Source organism: Onychostruthus taczanowskii, unplaced genomic scaffold, assembly GCF_017590055.1.
Source record: "Onychostruthus taczanowskii isolate IOZ18803 unplaced genomic scaffold, ASM1759005v1 scaffold63, whole genome shotgun sequence".
In the NCBI taxonomy this organism is placed as follows: domain Eukaryota; kingdom Metazoa; phylum Chordata; class Aves; order Passeriformes; family Passeridae; genus Onychostruthus; species Onychostruthus taczanowskii.
Window position 1 is genome coordinate 3,064,968 of NW_024504012.1, and position 20,843 is coordinate 3,085,810.

The 20,843-nt window shown below is 48.9% G+C and overlaps 1 protein-coding gene across 2 annotated transcripts in view; it reads left to right on the top strand.

The window, feature by feature from the left end:
* The window catches only part of PBX1 (PBX homeobox 1), a 130,124-nt gene that overhangs the window by 91,026 nt on the left and 18,255 nt on the right, over positions 1-20,843 (top strand). For both annotated transcript variants that reach the window (XM_041420006.1, XM_041420007.1), the window contains exons 3-6: positions 9,618-9,862; positions 13,378-13,568; positions 14,571-14,706; positions 17,687-17,846. In XM_041420006.1, the coding sequence (XP_041275940.1) occupies positions 9,618-9,862; positions 13,378-13,568; positions 14,571-14,706; positions 17,687-17,846 (732 nt within the window). The remainder of the gene's footprint in view (positions 1-9,617; positions 9,863-13,377; positions 13,569-14,570; positions 14,707-17,686; positions 17,847-20,843) is intronic.

The following is a 20,843-nucleotide window of genomic DNA, read 5'->3' on the forward strand; positions in this document are numbered from 1 at the left end:
CTCCAAGCCAGCTTTCCTTGGGTGGAGTCTCATGGGTCATCTTCTTTGAAGGGTGGCAGGAGAAGGGAATCTGAAACTCAGCTTTTCCACCTGGGCTTCTGCCAGTCTTTCCACTTAGGACTTTCATGCCCCAGCCACTATGTGCATCAAGCAGCCTTTTGCAGACGGTGTGTCCAGGGAAGATGACCTTTGGAGAGGGGAGCAGGCTGGAAGGGCAGCTTCCTTCTGGGAGAAAACCTCTCTTTGTTTGTTCTCAGGTTCAGGGCTTTGCCTGGGGCGGTTGAAGTGGGACCCTTGTCCTCAGAGGAGCTCTAGAGGCCTCAGCTTCTCATTAACAGATTCAGTTCATTCAAAGAACCCTTTTCTTTTCATCGAGGAGAATTCATATGCAAAGTACCCCGCAGATCCCAGCCCAGCTCCCTTCAGAGGAGGGGGTTTATGGCGGGACCTGACCTGGGAGCAATCCCATCCTTTGTTTGCTGATTTGTTCCTGCAGGGTTTAGGCAGCCCCAGGTCCTCCTCATGCCTGGGATGCGGCTCCAGGCATGAGGAGCACCAGGTCCTCCTCATTTCCTTGAGTGAGGACAGTGGCTTTCTCTGTCCCTCAGTGACCATTTGCTCTCTTGGAGCTGCTGTGGGGACTCAGATCCATGTCCCAAACTCCACCAGGAAAAGGTGAAGTCCTGGCACAGGCTGTCTTGGAGGGACTGAAGCTTTTCTCCGTGGTTTGTGCTGCCCCCCGAGCCAGGCCAGCCTGTGGTCAGTGAGCTGGGTCACATCTGCTCAAATCTGGCCCAGCAGCAGAGCAGAGTGGTGAATCTCACTCTGCTTTCCTTGAGCTCCTGCCACTGCTGGCTGCTCTGAGCAGCTGGAGGTTGGTCCTGGCTGTGGTGGGGTGGAGGAGGCTGGGTGGAGATGTCCATGCACCATCTGTCCCTTATGGTGTGGTCAGTGCAGCTGGAGAGTTTGGGATGTACTGGGGTTGCCCATGTGCATAAGGGATTGATTCTGATTCAGGGCTCTGACTGGGGCCTGCTAATCCTGCCCTGCTTAGGAAAGGGAAAACTGCTCTATGAGATCAGAGTGTGGGATTGCTCCAGCCAGCCTCAGCATTGCTCCCCAGCATCAGCTCCTCAGCCCATGAGCCTGGCCTGGGATTTGTGAGGTGCTCAGTGGGGTGGGGAGGGCATCTTTGCATGGCCAGAATTTATCCATGCTCTTCCAAGGACAGAGTGTGCCAGTGAGACAGCGTTGAGCCCCCTGAGCCCAGAGTTAGGCTCTGGGGTGATGGGTTATTTGCAACTGGGGGAAGCAGATGTGCTTGATTAGGTGGAGTTGTGAGGGTTTCTGCTTTGTGGGACATGGCAGAGGCAGGCTTGAAGCTGCTGTGAGAGGGGAGGAAGTGATTGTCCACTGGTGAGGTGTTAGGCTCTGGTTGCCTTGTCTTTAATGCATGGAAGCACATCCAGCCTGCTTTCTGCTGCTAAAGGCTCTGCTCAGCTATCTGTGTGTGGAGCAGAAGGTGCTACCTGTCCCCAAATACCAGCTTTGAAAATTCCAGCTGGGGAGTCTTGCTGCCCAAGGCCACCACCCTGCAGCAAAGCATCCACGAGGAAACGTGGATTTTGGCATCAGGACTGCAAGGAGAAAACCAGAAAATACCTAAATCTGAACCACAGTCAACCATATCAATAACTGGGTGTGTGGGGCTGGTGTCAGACATTTCCATACCAGGCTCAGTCGCTGGCCATGGGCTAAACTGGTCAGCAGGAGGAGAGTACAGGGAAGGACTGGAAAGATGAACTCATCTGTGTTCATTCAGCGTCCCCACAGAGTCACATTTCACTGAGAATCTGGTTTTCAGTAATCACAGCAACATTTTGCTTTATTTTTTGGGCTATTTTAGATCATTGTCCACTTTGGGGGGGGGGGGGGGGATATTTTTTCCACAGAATATGTTAGTAATAATTTTCCAGATCTTTTGATCATTTTGTTGCCAGATCCTCTCTCGCTGTGGCAGCTCATTTGGCATTTGGGATGGGGTTAGGAGAAAACTGGTGCAGACTCTTTGCCAGCACTATGAAATAAGTGTCTCTCTTCTGCAGCTTCCATGGCACATCCAAGCTGCACCCTCCTGAAGTGATGGAGAGCTGCTGCTGGGAGCTGAGAAACTTTTTGGCATGTGATAAATTCCCTTCTCCCATTTCCTACACCCCAAAGTTGAGGTTTGAGGGAAATGCAGCAAATGCAGCCTTTTTTTTTTTTTTAATTATGTTGGATTCAGCAAATAATGTGGACACTTCCAGCCCAGAAAGATAGGAAGTTACTATTTTTCAAAGTTTCGTTTTTAAAGCAGTTTAATTGGTTTGAAATTGACTCAAATTTTTATTTAAACAAGAAAGAGAGAGAGAAAGAGAGAGGGGGGAAATTGATAAAATGAAGTGGGAGGAGATTTCATTTTTGATTCAGGAAGCATTTTTGATTGATCTGAATTTGAGTTGTGATGCAAGTTTCCAAACTGGTGGTGGGTAGGAGGGATCTGGGGGAAGTGCTGCTGCCCTGAGCATCTGATGCTTCTGTTTTTGGCCATGGCTGAGGCTCCACTTGGGCTGGTTGGCCATGGCTGGAGCTGACCTCTAGGACTACATGGACCATTACTCTGAAGTGATGTGACTTGCTCCTGTCTCTGTGGGAGTATCTTATCACAGTTTTATGGACTGCAGGAACATTTCTCCACCTTCAAAAGCATCTCTGCTTTGTTTCCAAAGAGCCCTGAAGCACACTCCTGTGTTGGGAAGAGAGGTGGCTTTACAGTGATCCAGGGTGACTTTGCAGTGCTTATGGGTACAAGCCTCTCTCTTGATTTGTTGCTGGGATTTTTGGTTTATTTTATGGCTTTACACAGTGAAAATTGGTGGCAGAAATGGCCCATTGGTTTCACAGAGTTCCTCCTTTTGCTGGGAAATAAATAAAATAAGTAGATGCACAAAAAGCCGCTTTGCCAGCTGAATTTTTCCATGCCTCATCTCACGGCAGCCTGTTTTGGAAAATTTGAGCAAAAATCTGTTCATCCATTTGTAAGTTTTGGAAGGGTTGAAGTGAGGAGGGGAACTTTAATGTCAATTGTAAGAAAAAAACATAAGCTTCTCTTAATTCCTGCTCCCTGGAAGGGCGTGTGTCTGTGTATTTAGAAATTCCAGCTTCTATTTATGTTTGAAACAGGTAATTGCATTTTGACCTTGATTTTCTCAGTGGCTTTACATAAACATGGTGAATATATTCAACCAAGGTTTAAAACTTCTGTGATTATTTGACATTGAAGTGCTCCACCTTTGTTACAGACTGTGATTCCCATTGAAGGAGGACACTGTGTGCTTTGCCAAGAAGGGATTTCTCTTGTGTCCCGTGGACCTTTGACCTGGCAGGGTGAAGAGCATTGGATATGAAAGACAACTTTGTGTTTAAAGAGAGCACTGTGAGGGTGGTGAGGCCCTGGCATAGGTTGGACAGGGCTTAGAACAACCTGAAGTAGTGGAAGATGTCCCTCCCTGTAGCAGGGGGTTGGAAGGAGATGATCTTTAAGATCTTTTCCAACCTAAACTGTTCCAGGATTCCCTGGTAGGATCCAAGACTGGATTTTTCTTGCTCTGGGGGATTTGCTGTTTCAGAAGAAAGTAGGCTGCAAGTACACCTGGATAGGAGAAAAATCCAAGAATTTAGGTAGGTGCATGGAGTCTGGCAAGTTCTCTGCACAGAGAAAATTTGGGAAGAGCAACTCAAGCCTGTGGCATCTATGGCATCATCATGGATCAGCCGAGGAAGCAAACCCCAGTTCTGATGACTTGGTTGTGACTACACATAAGGAACATGTGTAATTGTCCTCAAATATGAGGCAGGTGAGAGTATTCTTGTCCCAGGTTCAGTCTTCTGATCCTCAGCCTTCACAAATGTAGTCTCAGGCTCGAGGGAGTGTTGAGATAGGCTTAAATTAAGCAAGGTGATTAGTTACTGCTTTTGTTAGGAGAGGCATTTGCTGGCATCGCAGCTGTCCCTGTGTTTGCTGGCTTTTGTTTAGACCTGGAGCTGTAAAAAAATGTGCTTTAAAAAAGCGTTTTCCAGTGAGCTTGTGTGAGTCCTGAAGCTGGGTCTCCCCAAGCAAATGTTGCTGATCCTAAATTCCAAAAAGCTGGAAGAGAGCTGATCTCCCAGGTATGTTTCAAAGCCAGGCTGTTTGCTGAATGAATGTGTGCAGGAGTTTTGGGGTTCCCAGGGAGAAACTGCCACATCCTTTTGTCTGTACCACCCTCAGGGGCAGCCACTGCTCCAGGAAAGGATTTGGGCTACGCCTTGATGTCTGGTTTGGGTGTTGTTGGGGCAGATGAGTGCCTTGGTGCAAGGGGAGCAGACATCTCACCCACTTGAGGCTGTGTGAGAGGACAGAGAGCAGCCAGAAGTGCTCCACCAGCAGTGGCCATCTCTGGTTTCCCATGAGAAAATGACACCAAGGTCCCCTCACAGCCTGACAAGAGGAATTGTCTGTCCTCCTCTCCCAAAACTCCACTGTTGGGTGGGTTGTTCCTGCCTCCCTGTACATCTTAGGCACAGTGGAGGCAGGAAAAGAAAACCCTTCTGAAAATCACAACGTAATTACTCCCATCTGCTCCGGCACTGCTTCCCATTTCTGCCTGCCAGGATGCTTGTCTCCGATGCTAAGTAGCACATTATTTTCGATAAGTTGCAATCATTTACTTGAAATCTCCTTCTCCTTTAAAATGTCCCCCTGGAAAGGCAATTCAGGAAGTTGGGAATGGGCAGAAAGAACCAGGATAAAACCCATCCAGCAGCAGCCGAGCTGGGATGGGAGGGTGAGCGCTGCTCCCGCGCTCATTAAAACCACCCAGCGGGTTCCTTTGTAGGGAGGGCTTGTGTAAGTGCCCAGCCACAGATCCAGCCCTTGGCTGGTGGTGTCAGCAAATGGGGCTGCAGGGGAACTGACAGCTCGTGTCGTCAGAATTCACACAGAATTCACAGAATGAGCAGGTGGGAAGAGACCTCCAAGATCACCGAGTCCAGCCCAGCCCCAGCACCTCAACTAAACCCTGGCCCCCAGTGCCACATCCAGGCTTTGTTAAACGCACCCAGGGATGGTGACTGCACCACCTCCCCGGGCAGCCATTCCAGAGCTTTATCTCTCTTTATGTCAAAAACTTTTTCCTGATATCCAGCCTGTATTTCCTTGGTGCAGCTGGAGGCTGTGTGCTCTGGTTCTGTCAGTGCTGCCTGGAGCAAGAGCCCAGCCCCAGCTGAGCACAGGCACCTTTCAGAGCTGTGCAGAGTGATGAGGTCAGAGGGAATCTTAACCAGGCAGTCACAGAAATTCTGCAAGACCGTGCTTTTGACTGCTGAAGTCAGCAGAGAATCGTGCTGGCCCTGGAGGAGTGATTCCTTTATGGTCACAACCTGGCTTGGCATCGTGTCTCAGCACCACCCCCTCTTGTGAGGGGCTGAATGGAGTCTGGCCCTACTTCCCACATCTCCTCAGCTTGAAGACACTGGCCACCAGGATAAATTGCCCTTTCTAGAAGAAAGATGGAGCTGGAAGGTCCTTTGCTGTTGTCACTGCTAAGCCACAGTCTCCTGCTTAGCTTCTGCCATCACCCCCAGCACGTTTGATTGTCTTTGTGATGTAGTTCTCTCTCTGTTGCCTGCACACCTCTAATTTGGAGGGGTTGGAAGGGGTGGAGAGGAAGGAGTTGCTTAGTGGAAGTGTTTTGGTGTGGCCTTGGAGAAAAGAGATGACTGTGTGCTCAGCTGCTGTGCTTTTCAGATTCCTCTGGAAAAATGCTCCAGAAAAATGGAGTCAATAAGGTAGGGGATGGTGGCATGGATACCAGAGGAGTCTGGTGCCCTCCTTTGTGGGTTTCTTAGGTGTCTTCACAGCCCCAGGCCATCCCCAGAGTGGTGTCAGTTCCAAAGGTGTCTGGCAAGTGCTCTTTCTCCTACCCCTGGCTGTGCCTCAGATTGCATGACCTGAGGGGACACCAGGCAGAGATGTGGGGACATGTGGGGTGCTGGCTGCTCATCTCACATGAGCATGGAGCTAGCAGCTTTGCAGGTGCTCCTTGGAGACATTGTGGGAAGCACCTTGGAGCATCTGGAAGCTTTGGTGGCTCAAGGCACCTTCCATCCTGCGTCCCTGAATGGCAGGGCAGGCATGGAGCCAAGGAGCTGCTTTTGGCTTTCTCTTCTCACCTGCTTCTCTGAGGTCAATCCTGCCACCACTTCCCGTGTCCTGCACTGCAGCCACACCACAGAGCCAGCCCAGGGATGCCCTCTGAACCCTTGGCTGTGATTCCTTTCCTCAAGAAGGGAGAAGGAGCAAGTGTGGGAGCTGGGAGCCATTTTCCAGCTGCTGGAATGGGTCTCTGTAACCCTGGTGGTGACCATGCATGGACTGCAGGCTGGTGGTTCCATGGTCCCCAGGTGCTCCTGCTGCTGCCATCAGGGATGGTGACCCTGTGACAGCCACGTTCCAGCTGGGGTGACAGGGCACATGCCTTGGGTTTGCTTTTAAAACACACCCATATATATGTATATATATATATATATATATATATATATATATAAAACACATATATCTGTGTGTATATATACATATGGTTTTTTAATTTTTTTTTGTTGTGTGTATATATTTACATCTAAAAACGCATTTTGATCAGCAGGGGACCTGGGTGAGGGCTGAGCACCATCTAGTGGCAAGCTCCACAGCTCTAGAGGCTGCCAAGCCAGCAGGAAATCAGCCAAGGACAGAAAGTCTTGCAGGAATTCTCCTCCCCCCCGGCTGCCAATCACTATCTTTCTTTTTTTTTATTCCTTTTTTCCCTCCTTTCTTTAATCAGGAGCAGGAAATGGGGGTCCTGAGGATGCCTGGGTGCCTACATGCCTGGAGCCCCTTGGACCACTGAGGACCATTCTGCTCCATTTATTCTGCTTTAATTTGGTGGGAGAGCAGGGTTCTTTTGCCACCAGCTGCCTGGGCACTACAGATTGGGTGCTGCCAAACCCATCCCAAACTCCTCATCCCATCACAGAGAGCAGTTTGGAGTCTGGGAGCTTCCAAGGAGCCCAACATCCCAGGCATCCTGGCAGGAGACGTGTCAGAGCTGGGTCCAGCACTGGGAAGATAAAAAAGGAGCTTTTAAATAATCATTTTGTCTTCTCCTCGGCTGAGCACAGCCTTTCAGGGATAAATAAGCAGCATCAGTCCTGCTTAGACACATTGGCCTTTCCATTTATTTACTCCCTGGCTTTATTGTGAGTGAGCAGCCAAGCCCAGGCTGGGTTCAGGTCTCTGCTGTGGGTGCTGCTTGGTGCATGTGGCACAGGAATAAAGCTCCCAGGAATACACAGCACTTTTCATCAGGAAGCAGCTCTCTAAACATAAACTAATTAATCACTCGTGCCTACCTGTCAGGTCAATGATTCCTGAGATTTTTAATCTAAAAATATTTCCCTTTTGAAATCCAGATGCGCCTGTTTTGGCAACTCCGCTTTTGATTTGTTTATTTGAGGTGTTTTTTAGTATTTTTCTTATTTTTAACCTGTGTTGGTTTCCTTTTGTATTTGGGCTTTTGATGTGCTTTAATTGACTGATTTTTTTTTTTTTTTTTTTTGTCCTGGAAGAATAGGAATTTATTCACTTTATTTTCATGACAAGTCTCTCTCCCTGCTGCATCCTGTCAACTTTCCTCTTCTCTTTTTAAGGGATTTGGCTACTTTTGCCTCATATTTCAGTTTATGGACCATAGACCCCGAACCATTTTCTTGATGAAATCTGTCCTCTCCCCTAGGATCTATTTATCATGGCTGGGTGCCATGGGAAGCCTCCCGTGGTGGGGGGAGATGCTGGTCCTGTCTCCTGAGGGCTCAGCTTCAAATTTGGCACTCTGCCCTCATTCCTCCATATAGAAATTATCCTCCCTAGCGTGGAATTATTTATTTTTAGTTCCAGTTTTACTGTTCTTGGGCTTTTTTCTGCCCACCTTCCTACCTTTGTTGACAGTGCATATTTTAATCACAAAAAAATGCCCATAAATGCATGAATGAGTAACTGATCCAAATGTATGAATAAAATAAAATTAAATGAATGAATGAAATGTCCTGAAAATAGTAATTTCAGTAGGCTTTGAGGCTTTTTACAAAAGCTCTTTTTAGTCTTAACCAAACCTCTCAACAGGGTCTTTTACTTCAATTTTATACTGATAATAGCTGTATCTTTAACTTATTGCAGAGTGGGAAGACCATACCCGGTGGTTGCTGGGGTTTTTTAGCTGCTGTGATTTTATTTCTTGTTGCTAACAGATCTTCCCCTACTTTTTTATTTTAAATGACAGGAATAATCACTTGCTCTTGTTTGTGCCAGGGACTGGGAGGGGGTCAAATTCATCTCAGTTGTCAGCAGGCACGGCTTTATCAAAATCCAGGCAGCATTTCCCAGCTCTGGATGTGCAAAGAGTGTGTGCTTGTGGGGTGTGTGTGCTCAGAGCCCCTGTGCCAGATGAGATGGGGAAATACGATTGTTTTCCCTTGGGAAATGCCTTTTTTAATTCGTTCATCAAGGATTTCTTTTATTTATGTCATTTCTTATGCAGCTGTGCACGTGTGCATGTGGAAATCTCATGTTGTCATTCTGGGTTGGAACACAGACCTTGGAGGGGAGCACTGAGAGCACACAGGGCACCTCCATTTTTCAGACATGGGACATCCCAAGCAGTTGGGTTGTTTTTCCAGGAAAGACCTCACAGGATAACTTTTACTTGGAGCAGTAATTTAAGCAGAGAGCACAAAGATGGGAGGAAGATTCTTTTTTTGAAAAATCACTTTGGGAGGATTAATTCATTGTTGCTCCTTTTCTCAGCATGGTTTAGACATCAGTGGAAAGACTGGATCCTTAAAGAAAAGGCATTTTTCCAGGAAAAAAATTCATTTCATACATGTTTTTTACATGGTCCCAGTGCATGGCTAAAAGCATGGACTTCAAGCCCTCTCCACAGTCCGTATTTCAGGATGTGGAAACCAAGGCACTGCCCCGGGCTCTGTGAGTCTTTCTCTGCCATCTGGGGTTGATGTAAATGACATGTTGGGTGACATGAGAGGACCCCTGAGCGAGATGGAATCAGGCCTATAGACTTCCCTTCCAACTTCCCATCTCATGCTTGAGTCTGGATATGGTCCCTATCCTTCTGGCAGCAAGCATGAGTACTTTTATTGGTTTTTTTGGTTGCTGTTGCTAGGAGTTTTGCTGCATGTTTCAGCAGAAAGTGTGGCTTTGTGCGTTAGCTCTGTGGTGAGCTCTCTGCCAGGTCTGCCCTACTTCTGTCCTGCGGGAAGGAGCAGGGAGAGGAGCAGGGAGCTGGAGTACCAAGCAGTGATGAGTGAAGCCAAGCTGGGTGCTGAGTACTTGCAGCATCAGGATGCCTGTTGGGGAACCTGTTGGGGAACCTCTTGGGAAGGGACAAAACCCCTGCTGATGGGGTCAGTCCAGCTTGGGACGAGCTTCCCTGAATTAAAACCCAGGTGTGACTCAGGTTTTCCTCTCCCCATTGTGTCTTCTGCAGTGCTGAGCATCCGGGGGGCGCAGGAGGAGGAGCCCACGGACCCCCAGCTGATGAGGTTAGACAACATGCTGCTGGCAGAGGGGGTGGCGGGCCCCGAAAAAGGAGGGGGCTCAGCCGCCGCTGCCGCCGCCGCCGCCGCGTCCGGAGGAGCCGGCTCCGACAACTCGGTGGAGCACTCCGACTACAGAGCCAAGCTGTCCCAGATCAGACAGATCTACCACACGGAGCTGGAGAAGTACGAGCAGGTAACAGGCTCCTTCGTGCTGGTGGGGCTGCTGCTGGTGGGAGCAGAGCGTGGATCTGCACAGCCTGGATCGCTCCTGACATCTGTTGTTAGGTGTATGGGCTCTGGGTGTGAGAACATGCTTTTTTAGGCTTGGCAGGGTTGGGGTTTTATGCTGGGATGTGGTGTGAGGGGTATGGGTATCAATGCAGGGTGCCCCCAGTGTAGGGAGTAATGTGCTCTGACTCCAGGATTCAGAAGGCTGAGCAATTGCTTTATTAATTCGTATTGTATTACACTAATACTATACTAAATTACATACTATACTATACTATACTATACTATACTGTACTAAAGAGATACTAAAGAAAAACCTGTGACTGTCTACAGGCAGCCAGGACACAGCTTGGACCCAATTGGCCAAGGAATCAAAAGAACCTTCACCAGTGTCCAGTTAACAAATCACTTTGGGTAAACAATCTCCATAACACATTCCACATGTGCCAAACAACAGGAGCAGTAAATAGAGAAAGAATTGTTTTCTCTTCTTCTCTGAGGTTCTTGCTGCCTTCCCCAGGAAAAATCCTTGGGAAGTTGTGCCTGCTGCTTTCTGTCAAGAGAGCTGCAGCCACAGTGTGGGTTGTCCCTTGGATTTTCACTTTTCACTCCTCCCCTCATACCTCTACCCAGAATTGGCTCTATGAAGGAAAAGGCCTCTCTGATATGCTGGCCTCAATTATGACAACTGTTCAAGCAGGACTTGAATCAGGATCTTCCTTGAATATATTTTCTCCTTGAAAAGCTCTCTTTCCAGGGGGAAAAGAAAAAAAAATTCTTGTAGTAAATTACTGTTAAAAAAGAAAAACTACTTGGGTTATGAACACAGCTATTAGTAACACTGGCAATTTCATGAAGAGCTTTTCAGGTCAGTGCTCAAAACCAGTTGCTTTCAAGTGCTTCCAGATGTTTTGCAGACCTCTCTTGGCCGCTGTGCCCCTTGCCCTTGTGGTTTCTACCCCAAGATTGTGGTTTATGGATATGAACAAGAGGGCACCACCTCTTTGGGTGCAGGACAGGCTCCACTGCCAGGGCCCAGGTGGGCTTTCAGATCTCTGGTTTAGATCCAGTAAAAGCTCCACTTTGCCTGGCTAACTGGGTGCGTGGTGGGGCTGGGGATGTCTCATCCCCATGGCCACGTTGGCCAGGCTGAGGGAAGGGTTAGAGCTGGAGTCAGGGTGGCCAGGCAGGGCTCTGGTAATGCAGCAGCCAAGCACAGTCGTGCCATGAGAGGCATTTTGGCAGAGCCTTAGGGCAGGCAGGGAGCAGGCAGGGGGCTGGTTGGAAGGATGACCTTTTGTGGCTTTTCTCAGCCCTTGCTGTCACTCCCTTGAGGCACAGGGAGGAGCCTCAGCCATCCCACATGGATGGGAGTGGAGAGCACCTCAGGGATCATCTTTCAGGCTGGAGAGGGGTAGAGAGACCTCGTGGCCTCTGCTACCCAAGTCCAAGGAGAGACTTCAAGGCTTCAGGGAAGGATCTCCTGCTTCTTCCTCCCTTGGGCAGGAGTTTTGTTTGTTTGATGTTCTGATTCTGTTTTTGCTTTGCTTTTGCTCCTCAAAGAGACACCCAGGTGAGAGAAGCCTTTAGCCAGGCCCAGAGGGTGGGATGGGCCACATCTTTCCTTCTCACAACCCACTAACAGGGTTTGATTTTGCCACTGAGTGGCTTTGCAAGTGGCTCTACTGGTCCACCATCTCTGGTACCATCACCCACAGTCCTGCAACACCGAGGCTCAGGGTTTTTCCACCTCCTTCCCACTCTCTCCAATCCAGCTGTTGGGAGCTCAGCCCCTGGCTTCTCAGTCTGGCTGCTTCTGGGTCAGCACAGCAATCAGTGGTGATTCTGCCTTTAATGCTCTTTATTTTGTGCCAAGAGGAGATGATCTGAAATTGCTGGGGTGTCTGGGAGCAATGAGATGCCCAGCTGAGAGCTCTGACAGCCAGCACTCATCCAGGGAGATGGGAGTCAGCAGCTGGAGCTGGCCTTGGGGATGTCTCCTTGTTGGGTCTGAGCCATGGTGGGAGTTCAGCTTGGAATGGTGGGGTAAGACAAGCAAGTCAAGCCCATCACCAGTCCACAAATCCAGTGTTTCTTTCCCCTGCCAGCCCCTTTTTCCCCATCATGGCATGGGAGCTGCAGACACTGTCCCCAGAGCAGCCACCCACATCCCAGGAGCACCTAAGGCTTCTCCAGCCATCACTGTCCACTGTTTTTTGGGGCTTGGTTCTGGGAATCAGAGGATCCCTCATGCCAGTGAGGTGCTCATGGGGATGAGGGAGAGGGAAGTGAAGTGGCCTTGATCTGGCTTCAAAATCCCCCCTTGTCCCCTGGCTCCTCTCTCTGTCCTGTCCTCAAGGCACAGCGTGGGGACAGCAGGAGCAGCCAGACAGTGCTGTGCCAGCAGCAAACTAATTGGGATTGTTACCTGCTTGCCCTTACTTGTCAGGGCTCCTGCCTCACTCAGGCTTTAATTATTATCCTTATTTACTTCTTACCTGATGTGCCAAGAGCAAGGAGCAGGGCCATGTCTCTCTGCAAGCTGCTCCTGTGAAGCACAAGGGGCTCTGCAGGACACATGGTGGGGCTGCAGGAGGAGGGGCAGTGGGTCAGAAGGTTCATGGTCCTCCTCAGATAAATCCTATAGCTCCTCCAGTCACAGCCAGGAAAACAGTGACTGGGACTTGTTCATGCTTTTCATGAATCCTAGGGCTTCATCTGCCCCAGCTCCATCCATGATCCCCCTGAGAGCAAAGAAATCGGCTCCTGTCTTTCCCAGCGTGTTTGTTGGGAGTCTCTCACACCCTGTGCTTGGCAGAGCAGGGAACTTTCTGTCTCCCTGATGCCTTTTTCAGGCTTAGCTAGAAACAAAGTTAAAAGGATAAAAGTGGATATATTTACTGAACGGCCTTCAGGTACATGAAGGAGCGACGAAGCCTCACTGAGGGGCTACACCCAAATTGGACCATGTCATGAGTTTTTCAGACAGATGAAGGAACGACGAAGCCTCACTGAGGGGCTACACCCAAATCGGACCATGTCATGAGTTTTTCAGACAGATACAAGTTTGGTCTATTTGCATATCAGGAGTTCATTCTCCAATTACAGCTTCAGGTAATGAAGTCAGATACCCTCAGTTTGCTACCCTCCCAATTCACTTTTGTTTACCTTTTTCGGGGCCTGAGGCAGAGAGGGTGTCCTTGAGTTTCAGGCCTAGAGGAATTGTTTTGTCTGACCAAAACGTGAAGAGAGTTAACTAACACTCTATATGAAAAAAAATACTAAATATATGAAAAATACCAAAGCTAAAATCCTAAGGCATCATCCCCTGAGCACCAGCACTGAGCCTGCTCTGGAAAGCCCCTGCCATGGAGGCCAGCACTCACATCTCCTCCCGTAGCCACGCTGCCTGCCCCATCCTCGACACCACCGAATGACCTTCCCATCCTGGGGTTTCTTTTGCTTTTCCTGCCATCCCAGGCGTGCAACGAGTTCACCACCCACGTGATGAACCTGCTGCGCGAGCAGAGCCGGACCCGGCCCATCTCGCCCAAGGAGATCGAGCGGATGGTGAGCATCATCCACCGCAAGTTCAGCTCCATCCAGATGCAGCTGAAGCAGAGCACGTGCGAAGCTGTCATGATCCTGCGCTCGCGGTTCCTGGACGCACGGTGAGCCCACAGCCCACCAAACCTTTCTGCAGTGTGCTTCGGGTCTGGGAGCTTCATGGGGCTGCTTTGGTTCTGGAGTAATCTGAGGGCGCAGTGAAGGGATGTGTCTTCAGCCAGAGGGGTTTTTTGCCTTCTTTTTGCCATGGTTTAGTTGAGGTGTTAGGGCATGGGTTGGACTCGATCTTGAAGGTCTCTTCCAACCCAGTCATTCTGGGAATTCTGGGAATTCTTTATCCCTTAGTGGTCTGTGGCTCAGCAGGGGAGGGGACTGCAATTCAAAACATCCATCAGGGAGGCTCCCAGCTGTACCTTGAGAGTTGCACACCCTGTTTTGCTGTGGCAGAAGGAAATCCTGTGGCACACTGCAACAAGCCTCTGTGGTGAAAACGTGCTCTTCACTTAGGGATAAAAGTTTATCCTCCAGGCCATCCTGTCCCCCCTAGAATCCCATTCATTTCCCACTGTTTTTATTGTCCCAGATTTTCAAATTGCTGTAAAATTATTTCATTTCCCAAGCTGGTTAGGTGCAGACTGTAGCTTGCTGTGGGGAGGAGAGGCAGCTACACCACAGGTACAAGGAAAGAGATGGCAGACAGGTAATAATGCCTAGGTGTGAATGGAACAGACTTCCCCAAGGATATATCCAGCCCTGCTTCCTCATCACAGAGCTTTGCAGAGTAGCACTGTCTTTGGCCACGACAGCCAGGTGTCAGGAGTCATCTTCCCAGGTGGAGGAGCTGGATGCCAGTTTTCAGACTCTGCTGTGAGCTGGAGGATACAGTGATAAATTTGAGATGGAGACTTGCTTGCTTTGAAAGGTGCTGAGAGAGCAAGGGGCAGATCAGAAACTTCCTGGCCGTGAGTCTTGCACTCCATGCAAGCAGAAGAGGGGGGAGGAAAGTGGGAAACTCAAGAGTATCTAAAATTGTATTATATTTTTGTATCCCTGGTGCTCATTCCCTTTCCTTTTCCTTCTGTTTCCCATTCTTTCTTGACGTGAAGGCGGAAGAGACGAAACTTCAACAAGCAAGCCACGGAAATCCTGAATGAGTATTTCTATTCCCATCTCAGCAACCCTTATCCCAGTGAGGAAGCCAAAGAAGAGCTAGCCAAGAAATGTGGCATCACAGTCTCACAGGTAAGACAGCTCAAAGCCTGGACCAGTGGGTAACCTCAGCATGGGGAAGGGTATTCCAGACCTCAGACCAGTCATCCATGTCCAGTGTTGAGCATTTAATTATTAAATCTGTTTAGTGCAGGTTAGTGAGAGTGGGTGGGAGTGCAGATGGTGCTTGCAGATTGAAGCTATGGATGGAAAAGGAAAGTCTGAGGGTGGATTTAGGAGGTATGAAGGCTCCCTCGAGCTGTGTGTGCAGCCAAGGTGTTGACAACACCGAAATGATGTGGCAGCACCCAGAGGGGCAAAGTCTCCTCAAGGAATTAGTTCTGGCCTGGCCTGCAAGAAGAGCTTGTTTGATCTGAAAGTCCTTTCTTCAAGGGATTAAAAGCAGTAGGAAGAGTTGTGCAGGTTTTGCTTGATAAGATAGAATGGACAAGTCCAGGTGGGAAAGACCTGGGTGCAACAGTTTGTGCTCAGTGAGGGTGGGATTTCTCAGGGTCGCTTCTCTCAGTCATTACCCTTGTGCTGCAGAACATGACATCTCCCTGACTTGCACATCCCTCAGAACATGGGGGTTAGTAATGACAAAATGAATTATTTCCATATGTTCAAGGAAGCCACATAGTTCCTGGAGCCTGTAGCTTTGACCTGGGAGCTGCTGTGATTTGTGAGGAGCGCAGCCAGCCCTTGAAACGTTCAGCCATACGTTGCTGAGGCCTGCCCTTCTTTATTTCCTCTCTTTTTGGAGCAGGCTGTGTGATTGAGAGCCAGTCTTTGTGGCCTGTGGTAGGCTTGTCCTCACGTGAGCTGAGCAGCCCCTCTAGGCTCCCATGGCATTCCCTGCCTTGGGCTGCTTCCCAGCCCCAGGCACGTGCCTGCTCGTCACTTGAGTAAACTGCAGACAGCAGCAGCATCTGGTGTCCTTGTGGGAGCGTGTCTGCCTTCAGCAGGAGCAGCAGCATCCAGGGGAAGGTGTCATCACCGTGCTGAGTGCCTGCTGAGTGACTCCAGTTGCCTCCCCTGGGCTGGAAGACCCAAACGTTGCTTCTTCCCAGAGTTAGCAACAGGAGACAGCACATATTGGCTTAAGTAAAGCTCCAGCTGTCCCAGTGCTTCCCCTCTCACTTCTAATTCATCTGTTCACACTTACAACTTCTCCTTTGCAAAGACAAAATGCCCAGGAGAAGTGCTGCACTTAGGAGGTCGTTTTGAGTGTGCTGTATCAAGGCTGCTTTGTGCCTGTCTGCAGGATCTGCCTCCCTTCTTCATCCAAATCAGGCAGAAACAAACACACATCCAGGTCTGGTTTTGCTGAGACTCAGTGGGAACACAGGTCCCATGAGTGTGTGCAAGTCCTGAGCAGAGCTGATCTGAACTCAGAGTCTGATCAGATTAGGCAGGTGCTTCACAGATTTTAAAATGCAGATAGGTTGTGGTGGCTGGGTATTCCAACCTCCTGCCCCGTGGTGCTCAGAGTTCACCCAGGATGGGGAGCCAGAAGAGCAGTCATGAGGAGATGTCCACGTGGAAAGATCATGAAGGAGCACATTGTCATTAGTGACAAAGCTGGACCAAGAGGTGGAATGGAGCTCCTTGCCAACAGCACCAGCTCCTGGTGGTGCCATCAAAATGTTTGCTCCCAGATCTGGGCTGGGCGCTTATCTGAGTCTCTGCAGGTTATATTTTCTTTTTCCTGCTCTGCAGGGTTGATACTTGTAACTCAGTAGCCATTAAATTGGTGGATGGAGCCACGTCTGTTTGGAAGCTGCTGAATGCTCTAATAAGCACTGCAGATAGAAAGCAGCACAGGAATAAAAGCTTATGGGTTTCAGTTATCAACACAAGCCCAAGCTTTCCCTAAGATAAGGAAGAAATCACAGGCTTCAAAGGATGAACATCCATTATTGTCTTCTGTGTCTTTGGCTCTAGCTCACCATGCAGGTGCTTGCTCACCAGCAAGCAAAAGGAGATTGTCCTTGGAATCTCACCGAAGGGGTTGGTCTTGCTAGCTCAAGATTGCAGCTCCAAGCAGTCCTAGGAGTGTTGGAACATTTCTGGAGAGCTGCAGCATCCTCCTCGTTGGCCCATTCCCTTCATCCTGATATGCTCTCTCAAACAAAGTCAGTAGTGGCTGGAAGTTGTCTTCTGCTTAGAGAACTGCACATAGGAAGATATTACCCTGATTCCTGTGTTCAGTGCTGATGAAGAAGAAGCTGATAGCTGCTTCTCAAGCTGTGGGGTTGAATCTTTACCATGTCTTCTTTGAAGTTCAATGTGAGGTAGTGCCCACAAGTGAGCAGGAATATCATCAGCATGTCTCTGGGCAAACACAGTAGAAACATCTCCCACCCTTTCTCAAAGCACACACTTCTTTCCTGGGACCAAAGTTAGGTTTTAGGACAAGTCCTGTGCTTCCTCTCCATCCTTCCCCTGAAGTTCCTGGTTCATGCAGTGGCTCATGCTAAACCTTGCAAAGCCAAGCTCAGTTGGACAAGGAGCATCCACTTCTGGCTTTGTACCCTGATTCCCCTCAGATGGATCAAAAGCGAGCTTTGCTGAGACTGAGGCAATTCTGTGTGTCAGCCAGGCCCCAGTCAATTCTCTGATCAGTCAGGCATCTATCCCATCAAAGGGATACTGAGGAGGAGGCAAATAAAAATGACACACACCTGTTCTCAAACTGTGCAACTTTCGGGTCATTTGACTTTGTCGTGTTTTTTTGAATCCTTAAGGTTTTTGTGGGATGGGTCTATGGGTTCCTGTGGAATATCCCATCTGCAGCAGAACCAGCTACACCCACGCAAACCCAGTGCTCCCAAGGGGCTCCTGTCACCTTTCCTGGGCTTGGTGTGGCACACACGGGTGAAAGGTGCTAGGAAAGCTGAGGGGGGAAAGAATCTGCACTGCTTAACCTGAACTAATCCACCTTCTTCACCCAGGTGCACTTGGCAGAGCTGAAACCTTAACTTGTCCTTGTCTCCTCTTGAACTCGCTCTAGGTATCAAACTGGTTTGGAAATAAGAGAATCCGGTACAAGAAGAACATAGGTAAATTTCAAGAGGAAGCCAATATTTATGCTGCCAAAACGGCTGTCACGGCTACCAACGTGTCAGCCCATGGAAGCCAGGCTAACTCACCCTCAACTCCCAATTCAGCTGGTTAGTTTTTATTTTTCTTTTGTTTTGGGTTGTCAGTGTTTGGTTTTTTGTCCGTTCTCCCCTCTCCCTCTAGTCTCTCTCTTGTTTTCTCCTTTTGGTTGTTTCAGCTTTTATTCTCTGGGTCTGGTTTGCTCATTTTTGTGGTCTTAAAAAAAAAAAATAAGGGAAATGGGTTTGGTGAGTTTTTTGGGGGGATGGGTTACTTTATTTTCTTTGCTTTTTTCCTACCTATTTTCTCCTTTTTTTTCCCCTCTTCCCTTTCCCTATTCTGTTTTTTGTTGGAAAAAAAGGATGTGATTGTACCTTGTGACTGGTGGTGCTGTGCTGGGGGTTATATGCATGGATGGTAAACACGAAACCAGAAAAGTGGTCCACAAACCATGGATGGGATTGCTTGCACTTTGGGGGAAGAAAAAAGAGTAATAGAAAAGCTATTGTGTAATGATTTTATTTCACTGGGGCTGAGAGCATGAGTGATCCTAATGGACAAACCCCAGCATTTCTGAGATGTCCTAGCTCATGCCATTTTGGGGGTTGTTGTGGGTAAATTTTTATCCTTTGATTTTCTTTCTGTTGTGGTTATCTCTTTGATTGCTTACATGACAGTGTCTGGATCACCTGCAAGAGTGTGCTCTGTGTGAATTTTATTTTCCCTTTGTGTCAGTGCAATCCAGAGAAATTCATGGGTTGTTCCCTTCCCTTCCCTTTCCCCTCTTCCTTCCCATTTGCTTTGGTTTCCATGTGTTTGTTTTGAGAATCAAAGGCACAGAGCACTTTGCCCAGATTTCAACTCCTCTGCTAGAGAATGATACTCAGTTCATGCTTGGTGCCTGCTGCAAGGTTGGCCAACCCAAAAATGATCAGGGGCTGCGGATCCAAGAGCAGTAGAAAATTGGGGTTTGTTTACAAGGAGAGGAAAAAAAAAACAACTTCATGAGTGCCATATACTTTGTAATCCATGCAAATATTTGTGTGCCTGTTTTCTTTTTAGGGGTGGGAGGGAAAGTGGGAATGTGCCATTCTTGAGCCTTTGAGCTGAGTGTTTGCTCACGGTGCCCTTCCCTGGGGATGTGATGCTTGGTGTTATCAGAGAGGCAGGAAGGGAGCAAAGAGGATGGTGGGCAGCAGGATGTCACACAGGTCATGCAGGTGCTGGCTGCCATCAGGACATGCTTCTGTAGTGAGCACAACCCTGCTTCTGTAGGTATCAGAGGAATCACACTCCAGAAACACCCCTGGCTCTGGAGCATTTGAGTGCCAGGGGTCACACAAAGGGAGGAAGCAGTGACATGGGTCTCTGGCCAGGACAATCTCTCCCACCTCTTCCTCACCCAGGTGTGTCTGCTCTGGCTCAGGTGCTCTGAGGGCTTAGGTGGATGCAGCAGAGCTCTGCAGAGACAGTTTGCTGGAGTTTCGTTTGATTCTTTTTGGTTTGGGGATTTTTGTTCCCCTCGTGTTCTCTCAGCTGATGAAGATTTAACTGCATTTTCAAAAATGTCGTTCTTTCCAAAGAGCTCACACAAAATACCTGGCCAGGTGGGCTTTCCTGGTGTTAACACCCCCTGTAGAAAAGGCTGGAGGGAATTCTGCTGGAGAGGGCAGAATTGTGTGTGTAGAGGGAGAGGCCTGCTGCCTGTGATGCTGTCCTGCAGCCCACATCAGTCTGGACCAAAGAGGTGCAGCTTTCCTTCTTTTCCTCTTTCTTCAGCTGGAGTCAGATCCAAAGGTCTGGAATAGCAAGGGAACAGCTTCAGATTGCCTGAGTGGGTTAGGATCTGGGCTGCACATAGGAGGATAAGCATTTCCTCACTGCCTGACCTGTTAAATAGTGCTCCAGAGCAGGGCTGTTTCCTCGCCTTCCCCACAGGCAGTAACGCGGTTGTTTCAGAGATAAATTGGCCAGTGCCCTGCAGTAAACAGCTGAGATAATCCCTGGATAACACTGCACTTTCAAGAAAGGACAAACAGTCCTGTTATTAACAGGGAAAACTTGAGCTCCTGGGTCCTCTTTGTGGCTCACTTGTCTGCAGTCTGGAGTCATTGACCTCTTTTCGCATGCCTGAAGTGTCAGTGGTGCTAAAGCAGTGCGAAGGGAGCTTGCAGGCCACAGAGATCCTTCTTCTGCTTAGAAATGAAGTGTTCCTAACCTGGCCCAGGTCCCACACCCTGCCTGTAATGCTGCAACAGTGGCAGGGCAGCGGGGAGGCTCTGGTTGCTCTGGGTCAGCTTGCAGAGGTGGTGGGTTTGGGTGTCCTTCTAGATCCTATCCTGAGAAGACAGCTGGAATTGTGTGGGATTTTTATCTCCTGACAGTTGAGATCCTCCCAGCTGAACCACACAGATGTAACAGCTCAGTCAAGCATCCCTGCATGGTCACATTTTGGGACAAAGACATGTCCTGAGGACATCAAGTGATCTCCCCTGCTTCAGTTATCCTGTAGGTCCTAGCAGCAAGAAGCAAACCTGCACATGTTAGGTCTGAAATACATGTCTGAGAAAGATTGGGACAATTGTGTCCAGGACCATGAGCCATTGGATGTGCTGAATTCTCCAGGGAGGATCGTGGAAGCTGATGAAGAGGTGAAGAGCTAAGATGGCCAATGCCTCTCCTTCTACACTGTGGACTTCCTTTTGTTCCCAAATCATTGGCTGAGCCTTTGGTGAGGAAGTAGCCTGAGCAAAGATAGGACTTCCTGGGAATTTGTAGGACTTCTTGGTTTAAATACATTATAGAGCATGTGGAAAGAAAGTAAGCAGAGGACATGTCATGAAAATGACCAGCAGTGGAGTCCCTGGAGGGCCGTGATGTTGGAAGAGGAGGTGGAACTGGATGCAGTGGGACCTGGGACAGGAGCTAAATTCATTTCTGCTGTGACCACGCAGGCCCATCTGTTCTCTCATTGATGCCCATGTTACTGGAGATCAGTGAATGGCTACAGTTAGTCAAAGAGATTGGCCACACATTGACAAGGGCAAGGATTGCATCTGTCTGGCCAT